Source organism: Alexandromys fortis, unplaced genomic scaffold (assembly GCF_014885135.2).
Source record: "Alexandromys fortis isolate MF-2015 unplaced genomic scaffold, M_Fortis_MF-2015_v1.1 scaffold_8_9099976_23576923, whole genome shotgun sequence".
NCBI classification, from domain to species: Eukaryota; Metazoa; Chordata; class Mammalia; order Rodentia; family Cricetidae; genus Alexandromys; species Alexandromys fortis.
In genome coordinates this window covers 7,152,320-7,171,805 of record NW_026067899.1, presented here as the reverse complement: position 1 = coordinate 7,171,805, position 19,486 = coordinate 7,152,320, and the positions used below count along the sequence as shown (strand labels likewise).

The following is a 19,486-nucleotide window of genomic DNA, read 5'->3' as shown; positions in this document are numbered from 1 at the left end:
GTCTTCCTCAATCCTTTTCCATTTTATTTTTTGAGATATCATCTCACTTTGAACCCAAAGCTCTTTAGACTGACTAGAACAGCCAGTCAGCCTGTCCCAGAGGCTCTTGTGTCTCTGAGTCTCTTGTGTTTGTTAAGATAACAAACACACCACCCATCAAAATACAGAAAGAACACAAATGTCCATCAGTAAATAAACACATGCCAAGGTGGAGGAGTACATAAATCATTCCATTCCCAGGGTACATTCAAAAGAACAGCTCAGATCAGTGGCCACCAGGGCCTGGGAGAATCTACTTATTGAGACCACTATCTGCTTTTGAGCCTAAATAAAAGCTATGGTTGCACAACATGCTGAATGTGTCAAACAGAAATGCTTCATAATAAGGTAAAATGACAAATTTGAACTCAATAAAAACATTGAAAACTATAAAATCAAACTTTCCCTTCACCTAGCATGGCACCCGATCCCTATGGATCTGGGGCCGTTTTACAAATGTAAACCAAGTTGTGTACAGGAGACACATCATCCAGCCACTCAGGCTATCCAGATAAAGCTCACAACAGTAGAGACAAGTCGTTTCTAGAAACAGGACACTTATTTCACACACCAAAGACACAGGGGTTAGAGCCACACTCTCTGTTGTACAGTCATCGCTCAAGAGTGATCACATCTGGGCGTGATTACATCTCTTCCTTCCCCACCAGTCACACAGAGGAGCACAGCCTCTTCCCACATGGAAAGGGAGGTGTCTTCAAACAGGCCACTTCTCAGAGCACTGGCTAGGCCCCCGACCCTCCGGAGAGATTACCTTAAGCAATCTAATGGCTGTCACCCAGCACATCCTGCTCTGCTCTTCCTCCGCACAGAGCATTTTCAGGTCCCGGGGCCCTCCTGCTTTGTGAGGCTAGAAGGCCACAGCACATGGTTTATTGTTAATGCAAATCTTGAAGGTAACACCTGTTGAAATAAAAGTCACTAAAATTCTCCTAGTCATAAGAGAACTCTGTCTTTAAAAAAAAAAAAAAAAAGGAAGAAGGAAACCAGAAACCAAAAGATGCCCAAGCTTACCTAAAAAACTGAGGCTTGCTTTAACCATCTACCAAAACATTAAACTTGTACCTTAAAGCAGAATCCATAGGCAGTCGGTGCTCCGTGCTTTTTTTTGCCAGCCAGTGACATGTAAACATTACTAGTGCTGAATTCGCTGAAAAACTGCAAATGTCGTGGTTCCTTTAAGAAACATACATGTGAATGTTGAAATAGATGTATATGGTTTCATAATAGCTTCTGTATTTTTCCTGTTACACGATTTATAACTTGGACAAGAGAAAGTCACCTCAAACAATATGCCAGTACAACGTCATAGAAACAAAAGGGAGTTGCCACTTCCTTAAATAACCAGGAGCTGCAAACAATTTCATTTAAATTGGCAAATGGCAATTTGTTTTATTAACAGACAAATTCCCGTTTTAAGTTTCCTAGTCTCGTTAACCGTTAACCATTGTATCAAGCTAACAGAGAAAAGAGAAAACCTCAAAGGCTTTTAAAAGTGTTTCCTGCATCTCGGAGGTTCTACTACAGGAGGAAACTTGGCTTCTTGAGAAGCAAATGGGGAAAGAAAAAGAAAACCTCTGCTTCTTGCAGACAGGATCATCCCTCACATCCATGTGCTGTCTGGCAGCAGGCCTTGGCCATCTTGTTCCACAAAAGAAGCGGCGTCTGCACAGACGAGCTGAGGGAAATTACCTGGGATGGAATGTGTCTGACTGTCAGGGCAAAGGGAAATCGTGAGCGGCTATTTCTCCTCTGGAAAATCCGAGAGATTTGAGCTGGCCATGGGAAATCACTAGGTCACATCATTCCGCGATAGGTTAATAACTTGGAGAAGTGCTTAATTCTGAGGTGGACTCAATAATCAAAACTGGCCGGAATGAGTTTGTTCTTCAGAACCTTGCTACTAGCGGTGTGGTCACTGAACCCCAGGACCTGTTCCACCTGGGAGCTTGTTAGAAATGCAAAATTCCAGGGCCCATGCGGGGCCCGCTGAATCAATATCTGCATTTTAACAAGATCCCAGGTGGTCTTGTATGCACAGTGTTTAGCAACAGCACACGTACCACACACGTGCGCCCACACACACACACACACACACACACACACACCAAATACATTCAGCAGTGTGAACTGGAATACATTTCATTGTCATTTGCCAGTAAGCTATCCCAACTCAAAAGATGTCATTGTGTATCACTATTCCTAAGCATTTTAATCTAAAAAGTGTACTTCTTTGGAGAATAAAGCAGAAATTTTTAATTATTTATTTATTTTGGGTTTTGAAACGGTCTCTCTATATAGTCCTGGCTATCCTGGAACTCAGTATGTAGTTCAGGCTGGCCTTGAACTTACTAAGATCCTCTCAATGTTCTAGAATTAAAGGCATGTACCACCATGCCGGGCCTGAAAATATTTTTTGAAAGAAAACCTTTGTTATGGAATAATCTTTTTGTACACTGTGAAGATGTGTCACTTGAACTGATTTAACAAAAAGCTGAATGGCCAAATAGTTAGGCAGGATTTTCAAGCACGGAGGATGCTGTAACAAGATTGTAGGAGATGCCAGAGATGCAGAACAAGCAGCATGGGCTTTACAAAGTAAGGGTAACCAAGCCACATAAAAGATTGTAGATTAAAAGACGTGGCTTAATTTAAATTAAAAGAACTAGTTAGAAACAAGCCTAAGCTATCAGCCAACTATCATAATTAATAACAAGTCTTCATTTGGTTTATTTGGGTTCTGGCAGGTGGGACAGAAAAGACTTGTTATACATCTTCTTTAATAAAAAATAAAATAAAATGAGGAATTGAAATAGAAAGGTTTTCTTACCATTGTGATATTTTGGAATATATATTATCATTGACAGAGCCTTATTTGACAATAAAAATGCATACTAAAAGGCTATGTAGATTTAGTTATCAAAATCTACTGGTATGCTTATGTAAGGAAAAAGAAGGAAAGATGGTACTTAGGGCTTTCACTAACATGTAATTCACAGCCATATTGCCAAGTCTTATGGTAGTGATTAGTAAGTCCCATGCAACCTTCCTTGGAAATGAAAGTATTCAACCAAGACACCCTCATAAGAAAAATAAGGAACAAAAATGAGAAACATTTTCTTTACTAGGTAGACATACCATGTAGTACATCGGATAGCATAAATATTAAGGTCTAAAAAAACTGAAGTTCTCTTATTTCCATAGATATTTTTAAGTATCTAAATTAAGAATTTAGAATTTTCTCCATACATAAATTATATTATCGTGTGTGTGTGTGTGTGTGTGTGTGTGTGTGTGTGTGTGTGTGTGCTTGTGGAGATTTCAAAGGAAAACTTGTGGGAGTCAGTTCTCTCCTTCCCACATGTGAGTTCAAACAACCTTGAACTCAGTCTGCTAGGTTTAGCAGTGAATGCCTTTACTCACTGAGCTATATTTGCCTGCCTCATATGTAGATTAGAAGAATATTATGATATCAATTGACAGCCAACATTTTATATATATTGTGCCCGCCTCTGGAGACCAGTTGTATAAACTGGTGTAGGGGCTGGAGAGATGCTTCCGTGGTTGATAGTATTTACTGCTCTTGTAGAGGGCCTAGGTTCAGTTCCCAGCTCCTAAGTGATGGCACACAACTGCCTCTAACTCCAGCTCCAGACACTTCTAACCACTACAGGACCCTGCATACCTGTGGTGCACAGACATCCGCTCAGGCGCACAGCACAATGCACGTGTAAAATAAAATGAATACTTTTTTTTGAAAAGAAAAACTGAAAATTCTATTGGACTTCAAAATCTGAAACCTCAGATTAGTAAGAAGACCCAGAAAATTGGTTTGTAGTGGGAGGAAATGATGCCTTTGATATGGGAATAAGAGCAACCAGGCTCCACGAACGCTACAGAACAGATAAAATCAGTGTAAAGTAAGTTCAAAGACTTTTAAAAAGTATTTTAGCAGATGACTAGGATTCAGATAAATTTCCAACTCTGGACATCAACTAAGAAAGAAACTGCCATTACGAAGTCAAACTTGATATCTTCGAGCCAATAGATAGTTCATAACATACCACAGATATTGGCTTACCTTTGATGTACCTTTAGTAGAAAAGTATAAACCAGATCTCCTCAGGAAAAAGTAAACTTTTTTCCAAGACTTCTTTCCTTGTTCTTTTGCATGTAGAAAGCCATGGATTTCGGGATATGTGCTTGAACTTAAAAACATCTGGAAAACACATTAGATGCATTCATATTATGGGAGCAATGATGGCAATAGTAAAAATAGTAGAAACAGGTAAAAACCTTTCAGCTATGAGCACACAAAATTAAACTGTAGCAATGGTGTTTGTACTGTACAGAGATTACAATGCATGCTTCATAGAACTCCATCAATAACTGGCACAAATTCCACATTAAGGATCTTCAGAAAATATCCACTCAGAGTAATCAATAATTGGATAAAAAAAACAAATCACAAATTATTTGAATGTCTACATAAAATTGGGCATTATCTGGAGAATTATGTACTGATACGTTTCATCTTTTCTACTTGTAGATTCCCAAACAAGTATTTTGTCTTTAAAAGATATTATGCAATGCAGTATTCTGTAGGTTCACTATCCTGACTTCACTCTTTACTCAGACAGCTGAGACAAGTTCACCTGCCTAGTGATGATAAGGCATGCAATCTCTCTTTGTCTCCTGCCATTTTAGGCGGGCAAGGCAGGGTGGGGTTTTAAAAAAAAAATCTAACAGCATCTTCTAGCCCACATTCTCTTCCACAATACAATCTTCATATTGAATCATGAAGAGGTGGCATCTGTCGTTCACCCCCCGAATCGTCATAAACCTGTCACCCTTAGATTTTGTTTGGGGTAACACTACCAATTCTAGGCGAAGTTCTAGCTTGATGGCTTCCACGAATTGATGCATGGAAACCAGCTGTCAGGGAAAAGAGAGAGAGAGAGAGAGAGAGAGAGAGAGAGAGAGAGAGAGAGAGAGAGAGAGAAAAGGTGGGTTACCTGAGACCCCCATGGGCAAGAAGTCTAATGAAAGTGGGAAAGCCCTGGAGAATGAGACACCATATGGAGAGACACAGTGAAAAGTCGGCCTTGAAGGGGATGCTCAGCCTCTAGCCACTGAGTCCAACAGCTACAGAACTGAGCCAGCCAGCAAACTCTTACCCAGCTCATGCCCCACAAAATGACTGGCAAAATGTACGCAGCTACTTTAAGCCATTCCGATTTGGACCAGTTGGTTACAAAGCGGTAATTAGTTGAGGCAGTGGGCATGTGATACTGGGTAAAAGGCAAAGAAGAGCCATGAGTGGCTACGCTGTGTCCTTATAAAGACAGTGAAAATGCATTAGCGACTCCTAAACGGAAACAGAAATCCCTATGAGTACACAGACGCAAAAATGGGAAAATTTAAAATAGCAGAAATCATTAACTGGAATGGTGTAATATACCCTAAAGGCCTGCAAATACATTCAGGGAAATGCTGATAGGAGATATTTACATTTTTAAGTAAATCGCTAAAATTTTTTGATGCAATGAGCCATTAATTAATTGATATGCAAAACAGGCAAGTAGGTTTTTTTTTTTTTAGTTTGAGTGCTTTCCAAGTTATTAAACCAAACCAATTAAATTTTTAAAGAAGAGTCATAGGGGTCACGCTAGAAAGAGAAGAAACCTTTTAAAAAGTAGAAACATTGCCTCAGTGGAGAAGAGAGGTCAGGGCGTGCACTGGACTATCTGATTCTAAAGCCTGTGATTTTCCTTTTTATTATAATTTAACAGTGAGGCAAAAGAATCATGGGAGAGGACAATTTAGGAAACGAAGTGGAAGAAAAACCCATTCCCACCACCACATCACACAGATCGGTGAAGAATCCGCAGGCAAAGCTTTGGGGTTCCCCGCTACTACTCCAAGGGGTGCCTCCATGAGACCCTGCAGCAGGGAAGCTGTTTGTAGAAAAAAAAATTCTCTAACAATATTTATTGAATATCCTTAAGGATAAAAAAAAAACACCCCTATTTAAAAATCCGCAGAAAAGAAACGTGTGCTAAATGCCCCTGCCTAATATATCAAAAGGCAGGCTATAAACACTGGACCAGAGACCATTACCATTAATTGAATTTCTGAACACCCAGGTTTGGCTTAAACAGCACTAATGAACCTGTGAAAAACAACCGTGGCTGCCAGATCTCTTAATCTCTTGGAAATAACATTACCTAAAGAGTTGACTGTAAACACAATGCCTGAGTAAACAACCCTTCCAAGCCACAGACAGGGTGACAGAAATGAGCCCAGTGGTCGTAAGGTCAACTTTCTGGAGATGCTAAGGATGTTTTAGGCTTGAGGCATGTGTTGCCCTCACAGCACCGCAAGTGCTGGCTTATGGAATGAATGCATTGTACACCCCTTCTCTTCTATTCATTTAACTGCTGTGCATTTTCCCTCAAATACCAGTCAAATGTCTGCAGCTTACTGAGAAGATGCACATTTTTCAACAGATGCACATTTTAAAGTATAAATCGCATGCAAGCTTTCTTTCACAGAAAACTTTTTTTTTTAATTTTGAAAATTCTTTACCATCAGGATAGGCAATGCTAATTTATTATTTAGCAAATTATTTATTCGTTTTTTTTTTTCCTTTTTATCTTCAGGGAAAAATGTGAATCTTGCAGGCTACAACATTTCAAAATCTGGCAAAAATTTAGGAAGTTAGGAAAGCAAGGTTTCCATTTTTGGTGTTCTTACATATTTCAAGGAAAACATTTTACCTGCAGCATTTGTGTAGGGGATCTTTCACCATTGGTCTCGGTTGCAAAAGACACCATGTGCTCTGGAAAGAAATACTGACCAAAGATAGAAGTTAAATCAGTCCCAACCCTCTGCCAGGAAAGATCTTAAAACCAGCATGTCTAAAATTCCCACAAAATGATTTGAAAAATGCCATTCCTGAACCTAAAGAAATGGCCTCTTAAAGAACCCAGGTGGCAGTGCGTCCCCAGATCAGCTGACACCCCAATCACACTAATGGAGAAGTCCTAGCTCTTGAGTTTATATTGAATTTGCTCTAATCTATTCCTTCAGTTCCGCAATCACCCTACCAGATACTAGAAGGTCTGACCCATTTCACAAAGTCAAGACGTAAGGGGCAAAGGCTTTGTCAAAAGTCATAGGCCAGAACACAAAACAGCCAGGACTCACCTGGAAGGCTAAAAGGCCACTCATTTCTTCCCACTCTTTCTCCCGACTAGTTTAATCATAAAATCCACCCCAGGAAGTTGTTTAAAATAGAAAATCCCAGCGCTTCATTCTTGACTTTTCTGATTCAGTAGATTTGGACAGGTCTCGAAGTCTGTGTTTTTAATAAGTCCTGGGGCTCCCCGTGGTAAATTTCATGATAAGAAAAGTTTGGAAACATATATTCTACTCTATTTACTTCAAGAGCGGGTTAGTCAATGGCCGTCTACTAATACCGTGGTCGAAAACTTCAGCGCTTGTTGGGGCTGACCTGTGTGTTAGGGATGGTTAATGCCCAGCTTTCTACCCTCACCCGTGCTGTGTGGATAAAAACAAAACAAAACAAACAAACAAACAAAAAAAAAGCCCCCATAGATTGTCACATCACCCCCAAGTTAAGAACCACTACTCAGATCTAGAAAAATGAATGTCAGTCAAGCTTTATTTAAATAAAAATAAATAAAATGAAACTTGTACTCTAAGCCATATTTCCTTCAATATAACCTTTAAATGAGTGCCTTAATAAAGACTCCCACAAGAAAATACTTTTCCTTCGAATCTAATTCCACTTCATCGTTATTAGAACTCTCGTTTTTTTTGTCAAAGATCAACCCATTATGTTTCTATTAATAAGTTACAATAAAAGAGAACATAAGAGGTCTTCCAGGGTTTGAAAATATTCTATTATGGTGTGTATCATATATTTTTCATAAAGGATTGTTTCAATCCAATTATCCAAAACTTAGTATAAAAATACACCACAGCTGCAGAGACAAAAACAATTTAAAATAATGAGCCCAGAGGCGATTCTGACTTCTCTGAATCCGCAGACTTCATTAGGATGACATGCATTTACTTTCTTTTAAAGAGAACTGTAATGAACACAGTGTTTACTAGGTAATGCGCTGTTCTCTATCTCATTTCTACTTAGTTCAGAAGTTACTACGCTGGAAATGAAGTAATTTAAAGAAAGAGATAGATCAGTCTTAAGTATCTGGTAAGGCTACAGTGCTTGTAACAATCACCAATTTAATTTAGAGAAGGCCTTACTTCCCTTAATTCTATGAATTGTTCTAAACTGTAACGTTCTGGAAGACACGTGGGGACCTGTAACAATTCATTTTCTAAAGCAAATACAGAATTTCTTTGGCTTTGTGTCTTAAGAAAGTATCTCCCAATTGGTTTTCCCAATAGTTTGCAATTAAATAACCAAATTCACTTCCATTCAGATTTTGTCAAAAAAATGCTGCAGCATTTTACCTGTGAATGAAAACGACCGTGCATCACGTTAGCTCACCATTGCTGAAATAAGAAACCAGAGCGCAAATCCAAAGTAACTAGCTCTGTCTTACTCCGAATAATGCTCTTCTGCACATGAAGTTTAACTGACTCATTTCAATCTGCCACTGTAAATGGAGAGTCCACTCACCATTGGGTTCTTAAAAAATTCATATTTGGCATAATTTTTTCTAAGGTACAGCTTATTGTGTTCTTCCATCCCCCAGTGAGACAGCACTTCAACCACCAGCTCATGGTCTTCTATTGTTCTTTCTGTAAGAATGCTTCAATGAGTAGGTTGGCAGACACAGAGATAGGTCAGCAGACAAACGTGAAGATACGCCCAGCTACATCAGCACACAAACATATAGAGTAAATTACGTAGGACCCACAATGCATTATTAAGCAGCAAGTTTTGTCTAAGTTCTTAAATACCTACACTGGCAAGATTTTCTTTTCAATTCTGAATTCTTATATTGACTTTCATGCCAACACAGTCATCTAAAAGAAAATTACATAAAACATCACAAATGCCATTTCTGCTGATTCTCAGTCTCCTTCTATTGCTATGTAAATTGCAGTATAAGTTTGATGACAAATCTGTATTAATACATGAGAGCTATTCTTTCTTTAACTCACCATGGTGCCAAAATTAAAATATTTGCTCCAGGTTTGAACAATTCACCTCATTAAGAGATGAAGAATTTTGACAGGTTCACTGTGCATTTTAAGACTCATAATCTAGGTAGCTGAAAAATTTAAAACAGTTGCTTTAAAGGGAAATTTCCACTCATGTGGATATAATTTTTGTGAAGCTCAATTCCTTATGGCACTTTAGACTCTCAAAACTAATTCAAGGAAAATAGATCCCGTATTAACAAAGAAGATAATTAACTAAAGTAGGAAAATACTTAGTAGAAAAGAAAAAATATCAAATGAACCAAGCAGTGGTAACTTTAAAAAAGTCAAACATAACCAGCATAGCATCTATTTTAATGTAAACTGTGATGGTGTTTGTGTTTGTATTATTCATAACAATCCCAAACTGGAAACTACCTATACACCCATATATGGAGACATGAAAATGATTTTTTAAGAGCACACAAAAACTATATTCTACAATAATCCCAAACAGAAATCTCATAAGTGAAAGAAGATGTATATTGCATGAGTCCTTTCACATAAGGCTCAAAGTGAGGAAAATTCATCCATGTAGCCAGGAATAATGGAGATGGAAGGTGAGTGGGGAGTGCATGAAGCAAGTGAGGTCACAATTCTGCTCATTTCTGTAGATGCTACTCAGGAACATGCCTGTATGAAAAGTCACGAAGCTGCACCATGGGTTGAACTCACCTTCTTGGTGCAGCTCATTCTCCAACAAAAAGTCAGGAAAATTTAATTATGAAATTGCCGATACGGAAGAGAAAGCCTAGAATAGCTAAAAAAAATAAAAGGGAATATGAACTCCTCTGTTCTTTAAATGTTCCTAGGACCTCTTTGAAAAGAAGCAGCAGCGTCTCAGAGGTTCAACACTCAGACATGATCTGGTCCATACTACAGGAACCCTTGTAAGCAAACACACTTAAACAGAAACCTGTTCTCTAAAAGGAATTCTTCTCAATGTATACGGATGAGTTGTACTAACTGCTCCTGGGCAATCCGAATTCCGGCCTTAGGTGGATCAGATACCATTGTTGCCATCCCACTGACTTGTTCCTTTCATTGCTTCCCTTTCCAGAACCCAGGCTTTGGCCTCATTCTTTCCTTTCTACTCCAAATGAAGTGGCTCCTTTTGACACTTCCATAGAGTTCCCCAAAGTGAAATCTCTGCTTAAAATTGCCCTCCCCAGTGCTGAGATTCTCCACCTCCTCAAAAAACATTTGCCGAGAGACAAGGTCCAAACCACCATTTTTTTTTAAAAAAAAAAACAGTAGATCAGAATTATCACGCAGTGCCACTCCCAATTTCACATCTGGCTCTAAGTCCCGCAGATATGAAAGCTTAAACTTCCAGAAGAGATTTGTGCCTAAAGAAGGTAAAAACAATACCAAGCCCATGGAGGACACAATTAACACGATAGAAAATAGATATAGAGCCGGGCGGTGGTGGCGCACGCCTTTAATCCCAGCACTCAGGAGGCAGAGGCAGGTGGATCTATCTCTGTGAGTTCAAGACCAGCCTGGTCTAAGAGTGCTAGTTCTAGGACAGGCTTCAACGCTACAGAGAAACCCTGTCTCAAGAAAGAAAGAAAGAAAGAAAGAAAGAAAGAAAGAAAGAAAGAAAGAAAGAAAGAAAGAAAGAAAGAAAATAGATATAGATAAAGATATAAAATAGAAAATAAATAAACAAGATAGAAAATCAACCTTAAAATCAATAGAAATAGATGAATAGATATAAAATAGATAACAAATGAACAAGATAGAAAATCAATCTTAAAAGGAATGAAGGTATGATGTACACTAAACATGATAAACTCTAAAGACTCTGTACTAAATGAAATCAGGCAGACACAAAAACACTGCCAGGCGGTGGTGGCACACACCTTTAACCTCAGCGCTCAAGAGGCAGGGGCAAACAGATCTCTGTGAGTTCAAGGCCAGCCTGGTCTACAAAAGCTAGTTCCTAGACAGACTCCAACGCTACGGAGGGAAAAAACAACAACAACAACAACAACAAAAAGACAAATACCCCATAAAAACCCCCATAAAGGTACGAAAAATACTCCAATGTAAAATAACAGAGAAACAAATGGGAGTTTCCAGAGCTGGAAATAGAGCATTACTGCTTGACTAGTAAAGCGTTTCGGGGTGGGAAGAGAGCATCCTACAGGCAGGTGCCTGGTCTACAGAGCTTATGTGGCATACACACCCACTGAACTGCATAGTACATTGCCTTAGATGCTAAATTTTATTTATGCTGTTCTTCCACAATTTAATAGTGTCCTTCACTACCCTTACAATTATCTTCCTTTCAAACCTAGAAGTACTTGTTCTTCTTAAAATATTATTTTCATGAATGCTAATATCATCTCATTTTGCCATACTCTCTCAAAGAAACGTCAAACTAAAAATCCCTTCAGCATGTTTTTCTGTCTCCTACTCTGTATCCTTTACTCCTAATAGTCCCGGCTGTCCGTTGAGCTCTCTCCACATCCCCCTCAGAAACAACAAACCACCCAAGCCCATTGGCCCAAGCCCACCATGCCAATGGGCCCCCATCTTTTCTCACAGAATCTCTTTGCTAGTCCCCAAACTTCCAGGTACTCTTTGGATCTATGAAGCACTGGTATCATAGCAGTCAACCCTCAACCACTGCCCATAAGATTATTGCCCAAAAGACTTATGAATTTATACTTCTCATGAAATGAAACTGTAAGACCTGGCAAGGACACCTTATCCATCCATCTATCCATTCAAATTGTCACCAAAGGCCTGCAAGGGTCAGATGCTCCTCTTAGGATCTGGGAGGCTTGAAATGGACAAAACCAGAAGAGAAGGACTGCCCTGGTGAAGCCCCTAATAGGAAAGCACAGACAATAAATAAAATGGAAGCCCTTTAAAGATGGCAATAAACTCGACAAGAAAGGATGGCGCAGGGAAGACAGAACGTGCTGAGAGCAAGGGAAAGGGCTCATTTCCAGTGGCTTTACAGAGAAGGGGCTGTGGGGAGGGTGAACTTCCAGCAAAGATGCCAACGAGAAGGCCAGAGCCAAGCACACACTGAGGAGTAAGAAGGCAGCGCCCGGGATAAGGATGAGGCTGGGATGTTTGATGCGCAGCATGGTGGTAGGCATAAGTAATGTTGAATGAGTGACAGGACAGAACCAGGAGAAGAGATTCTAGAGTCGTAGAGGGGGGGTGTTGAACCCCACCCTCCAGGATAAGGACTTTCAGGAGACAATACAATCAACAGAGGAACAATGTGAAATAACAGGTTTGGACTCTTATAACTGCATCACATTCGCCGTGGAGTGTAGAGCGGATTTTTAACAGTTACCAGGACTGAAAACATGAAGTCCACTTAGGAAGTGGATTGGAGTTAACCTGGGCAGGTTAGATTAGATGATAGAGATTAGATTGACATAGTGGCTGTGGGCTTTGTAAAAGGTGGGAGGAATCTGTGTGCATCTGAAGGTCTAAGCAGTGGGAGTGGATGAAAGAGCCCAAACATGTGCATAAAAAGGCCAAGTGGTGGAAGACACTGCAGTTCTGAGTCTAAGCTTGGAAGGACTGAAATTAGTAAGAAGGAACTGGGAAGACTAAGACCACGCTAGTGTGGCCGAGAGATCAATGAACTGCAGCGCAGGGCAGCTTTTTAGCAGTCTGAGTACTAACTTAGTTTATCTTCCCACAAATCTAGCTCGTGCTTCTAAGCTAAAATGGGCACACAAGCTGCACACAGAGTGTGTACCTATATTCTTTGCAACCACCAAGAAAAGAAATTCAATAATTATAGCCGTGTCCTGGCTTTTAGTGATCTGTGTTTCTTTGTACAGTTGCCTGTCTCTAACAATAAGGAAGGAGTTTATGCCCTGCCCTGAAGGTATACCAACACAGATGAAAAAGCAACAGACGGCCATTTTCTTGATGGTTAAACTTCAAGGTATATGTAATCAATCTTTGGCAGATACAATTGCTTAGGAAGAATCACTTCTAGCATGGTCCTCTACTGCCTCAGACAAAGATCCAACCTTATGTGAAAAGGGAGTTACAGGTAAGGGAATAATGAAGGGGAGAGAGAGTCAAGTCAGACCCTGGGTCAGAAAGGAATCAAGGATTCTTTCTGCTCCCCTTCAGGAACAGAAGCACTTTCAGCGTGCCATGGTCCCTATAAGCTGGAATGTGAAGAGTGACTAAAACCATAGACTTAATTGTTTAATCCTCAAGAACCCATGCATCAAATAGAAGCAGATGTTGGTGGCAATGCCAACCTCACAGCATACCAGGATGAGTGGTATGTACCCAGAAGGAAGATGGGAGAGCTGAAAATCTAAACAAACAAATAAATAAATAAATAAATAAATAAATAAATAAATAAATAAGAAAGGCCTTGTGCTTTTCATAAAGGAAGAATGAGACAAGCAGGAGCTTCCAGAACATGGAGAAAACAGTGATGCCAGGGTAAGACAAATACCTTGGCCGAGAATGACGGCTCCCACCAGGATGCTGGAAAGGTAAAAGGGGTCTCAATGGTCGAATATAAACATTTCAAACCAAAGGCAGCTCACCGCAGAACTTGAATTATTGACCCCAACAGAACAATCTGGACTGCCAACAAAAACCATGAGGTTAAATTCTCTGTTTTTCTGATGTCAGGAGAAGCAGAGTCTAAAATCTATTCCAGTTATAGGAAGAGATTGCATCTCTGCGTGGCTCAGTGTGTGAGCTTGCCACGGGTACATTTCATGTGTATAATGCCCTAAATAGGTTGAATTATGTCCCTAAAGATACCAGAGCCTAACTCCTGGAATCTGTAAATGTTATCCTACCAAGGGCAAGCCTTTGCAGACATCCAACAACAAACATAAGGAGTTGAGGAATAAAGAGTTAGTCTCTCAATCTATCTGTAAGCATCCTTCAAAACACAGACAGAAAGGGATTTGAAATAGACAACAAAGGGAATTGAAATACAAATCAGAGATTTAGTGATGTGGCAACAAGCCAAGGAACAGCAGCAGTACCCGGCACCTAGAAAGGTAAACACTCAGGCTCCCTTCAGATTCCTCCAAATCCTCCAGAATTGTGGAAATACACTTCTCCAGTTTATAGTTCACCAAGTTCGTGGTAATCTGTTATGAAATGATTATGATAACCTAATGGGCAAGTTGTGTTTCTGTTTTAAAGCTAGCCCAAGCTGTCCAGGTTGGCTGAGCCCTTGCACCTGACCCAAACTGATGGCCTTTCTCCTGCAAGACACTGCTTCAGCCTACACGGACGCTCCCACTGGTGCTTACATGTCCACCTCCGCAAGTCCTAATTCTATAACTAGGAAAGAGTATAAGTCACTTTCTTATTTCCTATTGCTTTAATTATCTGTTTCTTCTGATTTTGGAATGTGTCCATATTTGTTAATCTATTGAAAATAAACAATCATGTTCTGAATGTAAGGAGAATATAAGCAACAGTTGGATTTCAAATTATCCAATCTTCACCTTCCATAAAAGTAATTTAGATCATTTGAGTCTGGGAGGAGTTCAAAATTAAATATAAGATGGTTTGGAAAAAAATCAAGCTGTATTTGTACAGTCACAATGAATTAGAAACTAAAAAAATAAAAAACCAGTGTGGTGCATTACCAAGTAGAATGCAATCTGGTGCTTTGTTGACATCACACACACACACACACACACACACACACACTGCAGAGCCAGAATACAGATCTGGAAAGAGAAGATAAGCAATGGAGTACTTCAGGAAATTCCATAGATCTCTAGTACTGAATGTTTGAAAAAAAATGCAAACAGTAAGGTCAGAAGAATATCCTCACAATATTAAGAAGAAACATGCTTTCAAAGGGCTATCAAATCCTAGGCTCTATTTAAGAAAGCAAAATATATCTGCTCTACCCATTTAAAGCAATGCTCTGTCTTTCATCTATGGATAATTCAGATAATATATAAATCCAGTAAAAGTCCACAGGGCTGAACACAGCTATGTTTTCTACCTCATCATCTACAAGTCTGACAATAAACTTGTTTTCTTCCCACGAAATGTGGCTTTGAAAAATTACATCACATTACATATTCTTTACGCAGCCATCATCATCGTCTTGATTTGGAGGCACATTTGCATTGCATCCTCCAGCTGATTTCATTCCTCAAGGAGCCACAGCTACAGAGAACTAAATAACTAAATAACCCTGGCAGGGACAGCTGATGACCAACTAAACACACCTTGTTGTGACTTGTTTGCTTTTAGCGAGGTGGCTCACTAAATACAAGCATTCATAGGCATAGCGTTCATAAGGAAGATACACAATGCTGGGGCAGATCTTTCGGAGAAGACGACAGGTAATGTGTAGAGGGAGTGAAAAGCTGCAGGACACCAGTGTAAAAGCCTAGGCACCACCATAAACCTTGCTACCAAGACCTGATAATAAAGAGAAAAACAGCAGCTCCCTTGGCACCAGTTGAATTCTCCTCATAACTGTCCTTTGATTATACTTTAAAAACAAGCAAATTTTAGCCAGCTAAGTAATCCTCCTCAGTTCCCTATATTTTTAACGCAAAACTCTCCAAAACATAGCTCTTTGATACTGTGTTCAAAATGAGAATAAACTCCAGCCTTTGAACTGCCACTCAAGAAAGAACCATAGGTAGCATTTGTGTAAATTCATCTCTACTATTTTAAAGACCTTGTTTGTTTGCTTATTTGTCTGTTTGTTTTAACTTCATAAAATCGACCTAGATACTCTGTTAAATGTTACTAAAACTTTCCAGCTGCAACCTTAGTTCAAATTATGAAATGATCCCCACTGGTTCATGCGTGGAACAGCCAGTGGTGTTATTCCAGGAGACTCTGAGGGTGTCAGCAGGTGGGATACAATGTTAGGAAACAAGTACTTGGGGTCCTCTTGCCTCTGGCCCCTTTGTTCCCCACACGCCCCTGTAACCATGATGGTTTGCTCATTACAGCATGGAAATGTGGGAACAAGTGAATGGATGCCCCCCAGAACTGTGAACCAAGATAAAAGGCCTCCTGCTTGAGGTAGTTTAGTTGGGCACTTGATCAAAGTCACACAAAAACAATCAACATGGACACATGTTAAAAAAAATACATTTTATTCCCAAAGTCCATATTGCCTGCCCTTAGATGCCTAAGGAAGAATTGGTTAAGCCTCTTTCAAATAAGCTTTCTAAGTTTCTTTTCAGACATCAGAAAGTGAATTGTGGTCATCAAACATCACTCATACATAAGTAAAGAATACCAGGAAGGCCTCCTTAAATTACTTCAAAACAACGAGTAAGAATGAGAAATGGGAAGAAAAGCTTCGAAGAGTCTTAAATGATGTTTACAACAACAGCAACAAAAAATGAAAACTGCATATTGTTTTAAATTTTATTTTTGCTTCTAACGTATTTTCAGGGTTTTGCTGTTAGAAAAAAGTTACCAGATAATTCTGTTTTCTGCTTAATTTTCAAGAACTTTTTCTTTGAGAGAAAACAAAGAAAAGAGAAGTTTCCTCTAAAAGTGTTGATTTAAGTTCAAAGTCTTTTAAGAAACTTCAATCCGCCGAGAATGGGAGTGCTCACCTGTGACCTTCTGCCTGGATTTGTTCCCTGAATCCACTAAAAGCACCGCACTGGGCTCAAATAGAAGGCAAAGCCCTGCTCTTCTCATCGCTTGATAAGAGGAGAAACAAAGTGGCTTTTTCTTCTAATGCACCTGGAAAACAGTTCTTCCTACACCATTGTTACAGAAAACTCCAGGCGACAAATAAATGTCCCTTGTATTTCCCAGAGCTGGGTTGAAGCCACCTATATTTTGCCAATCTCATTTCCAGATCAAAATGAACAGCCTCTGACCAAGCAAAACAAAACCTGAACACGAGAAGCAAAGAATAAACTGAAGCTCAATTTCTAAAGAGCTCCTTAGCCTGAGAATGCTATTTAACACCACCAAGAGCTCCCAGAACAGTGCCAATCAGATTAAGGCTCCAAGAAAAGTCACAGGGAAATGATGACACTTTACCTTGAAGGCTTACAGATCGTTAAATTCGTTTTCCAGCAAATCAAAATAACCTATGCATTACCTCAAAGACTTCTTGTCCTACAAAGGCTTGTGTCTATGCTTGCTCCAGTCCACTGGGAAAGCATGCAGAGCTGACATGCTCATAAAGAGTCTCCATAGACCGCACGTCACCAGGCACATCCTTGGGAGATGGACTAAATATCCATCTGAGCATGGGAACTCTATGGAGTGTTTTCCAAGTCTCTCTCCTCACTGGACTTCATAAGACAATACTTTGAATGACTGGATATAAACACCTTACAATTCAGAACAAGTGCACTCAAAACACATTTATTTGTCTTTGACCCTGGAATGCAAAGATGGATGCACAGCCAGAATCCCTTATCTCACAAAAGTTCTATCTAATTTTAACGATAAGGTCATTAGAAAGATGGTTATAAAAATGGTACAGCAGCTAAGAAGATGGGTATTTGACCCTGCTTGATACTCTAGGTATCTGTGCTACTCCAGGTGTCTGTGCTACTCCAGGTGTCTGTGCTAAGTTTTTAGGGAAGATGTCACACATTATTGACACAATCCATCACTAATTCTACCAACCAGGGATAATCAGAAAGCATTCCTCCCTTGCTTTTCCCCGAGATCAACATAAGGTTATACATGTAAACATTTTTCATAAAATTTAGAAAAATAATGCATTTCAAGTATCATCCTAATATATTTGTTAAAAATCAGTCTTTTCAAGGTTTATTTTTTTTTTTTACTTATGTGTGTGACACACACATATACATGTAGAGGAAAGGAGCAAGAGAGGGAGGGAGAGAAGGGGGGAGGCAGAGAGAGAGTGTGTGCGTGTGTGTGAGTGTGTGGTGTGTGTGTGTGTGTGTGTGTGTGCTCCCACAGAGGCCAAAAGAGGAATGTAACTCCAGCTGGGTATATGGAAAAAGCAGTTGTGACAACCTGCCCCCTCTCAGACCTGAGGATGACTATACCACACAAGACTGAGTGTGCGGTGGTAGTGACCTTGTCTCGCTTTCCCTCCTGGTTTGTGACAACAGGGGAGCTGCCATCAGGCTGGTCAACTGCTAAAGAAAATACCACATTTACCTCGTTGCCATGCATATTCTGTGAGAAAATGCTAAAGGCCCTAAAACTAACAGTCCAGGTGACCGAGCAGGTAGCCGGATAAAGTCCGGTACTTAAGGATCCTAATAGTGTGAACAAAGAAATCAAGCGGCAACCAGGGCAGCATGCCCAAGAGTCCGCAGGGAGAGGAGGGAGGCCTGAAACACCCGCTGAGCACCCGAGGTGTAGGCAGGCAATCCTGGTCCTACAAATGACCGTGGGTAAAACTACAAGACTCAGGCTCTCACCCAGACGAATGGAGTTGGTACCCAAGGGGTAGAGGGCCAGCTGTGAGGCTACCATAATGCCTGAAGGGGAAAACAGTGGGATCTCAGGCAGTTCTGAGGACCTGCCAAAGAACCAGGAGGCAGTTTTACTTATAGACAATTCCGACTGTTTGCTGGTAAAATATTTTCTGGCTTAGGGACTGTGCATGCCACCAAGATACTGCATCTGTGAGCGCAGGAGGTCAGGGCACATGGTTCTCTGCACAGAACACGTCCTAAGGGCTCGACTGAGGTTCCTGACGGTGACAAGGGTGATCACAACTCTAAAATCTGCTAAGTTATACGCAGCACAGAAAGGGTCACTCCATACTGGCTCTAGACAACAGGAAAAAACAACGAACCTCTTCTGTTTGAAACAAAAGGGGAAAAAAAAAAACCTGCAGTTGCAGCTTAGTAGCAGATAGCAGCAAGCTCCCGGCAACATGCAACTCCTCTTTGCTTTGAGAGATGGTGTGGACAGCGCTGCGCGTGTAAAACTGGTTTCATTAAAAGCCTCCGGTCATTCATTCTGCTTATTAAAGCCACTCCATGGTAGTATTCACAATGGAAATCTCCGCTGCTGTTGCAATGATACTAAAACACAATTAATCCCCTCTTCCTGAAGAGTGTAGGTTTGTGCTCGAGGTATAGTGTTAATTGCCCCTGCCTTGTACCACAGCTTCAATTAGGAATCCAAATGGGAGCAAGACAAACATGGATCCCATTAAGTTCCAGAGGAGTTGGAACTGAAGCCACACCCAACACACACACACACAGAGAGAGAGAGAGAGAGAGAGAGAGAGAGAGAGAGAGAGAGAGAGAGAGAG

General features: G+C 40.2%; 1 protein-coding gene across 2 annotated transcripts in view; it reads right to left on the bottom strand.

Annotated features, from left to right (window-relative positions):
- The window catches only part of Grb14 (growth factor receptor bound protein 14), a 98,536-nt gene that overhangs the window by 14,916 nt on the left and 64,134 nt on the right, over nucleotides 1-19,486 (bottom strand). For both annotated transcript variants that reach the window (XM_050122016.1, XM_050122023.1), the window contains 5 exons: nucleotides 8,732-8,853; nucleotides 6,837-6,911; nucleotides 4,139-4,276; nucleotides 1,123-1,233; nucleotides 812-907 (listed from right to left, as the gene is read on the bottom strand). In XM_050122016.1, the coding sequence (XP_049977973.1) occupies nucleotides 812-907; nucleotides 1,123-1,233; nucleotides 4,139-4,276; nucleotides 6,837-6,911; nucleotides 8,732-8,853 (542 nt within the window). The remainder of the gene's footprint in view (nucleotides 1-811; nucleotides 908-1,122; nucleotides 1,234-4,138; nucleotides 4,277-6,836; nucleotides 6,912-8,731; nucleotides 8,854-19,486) is intronic.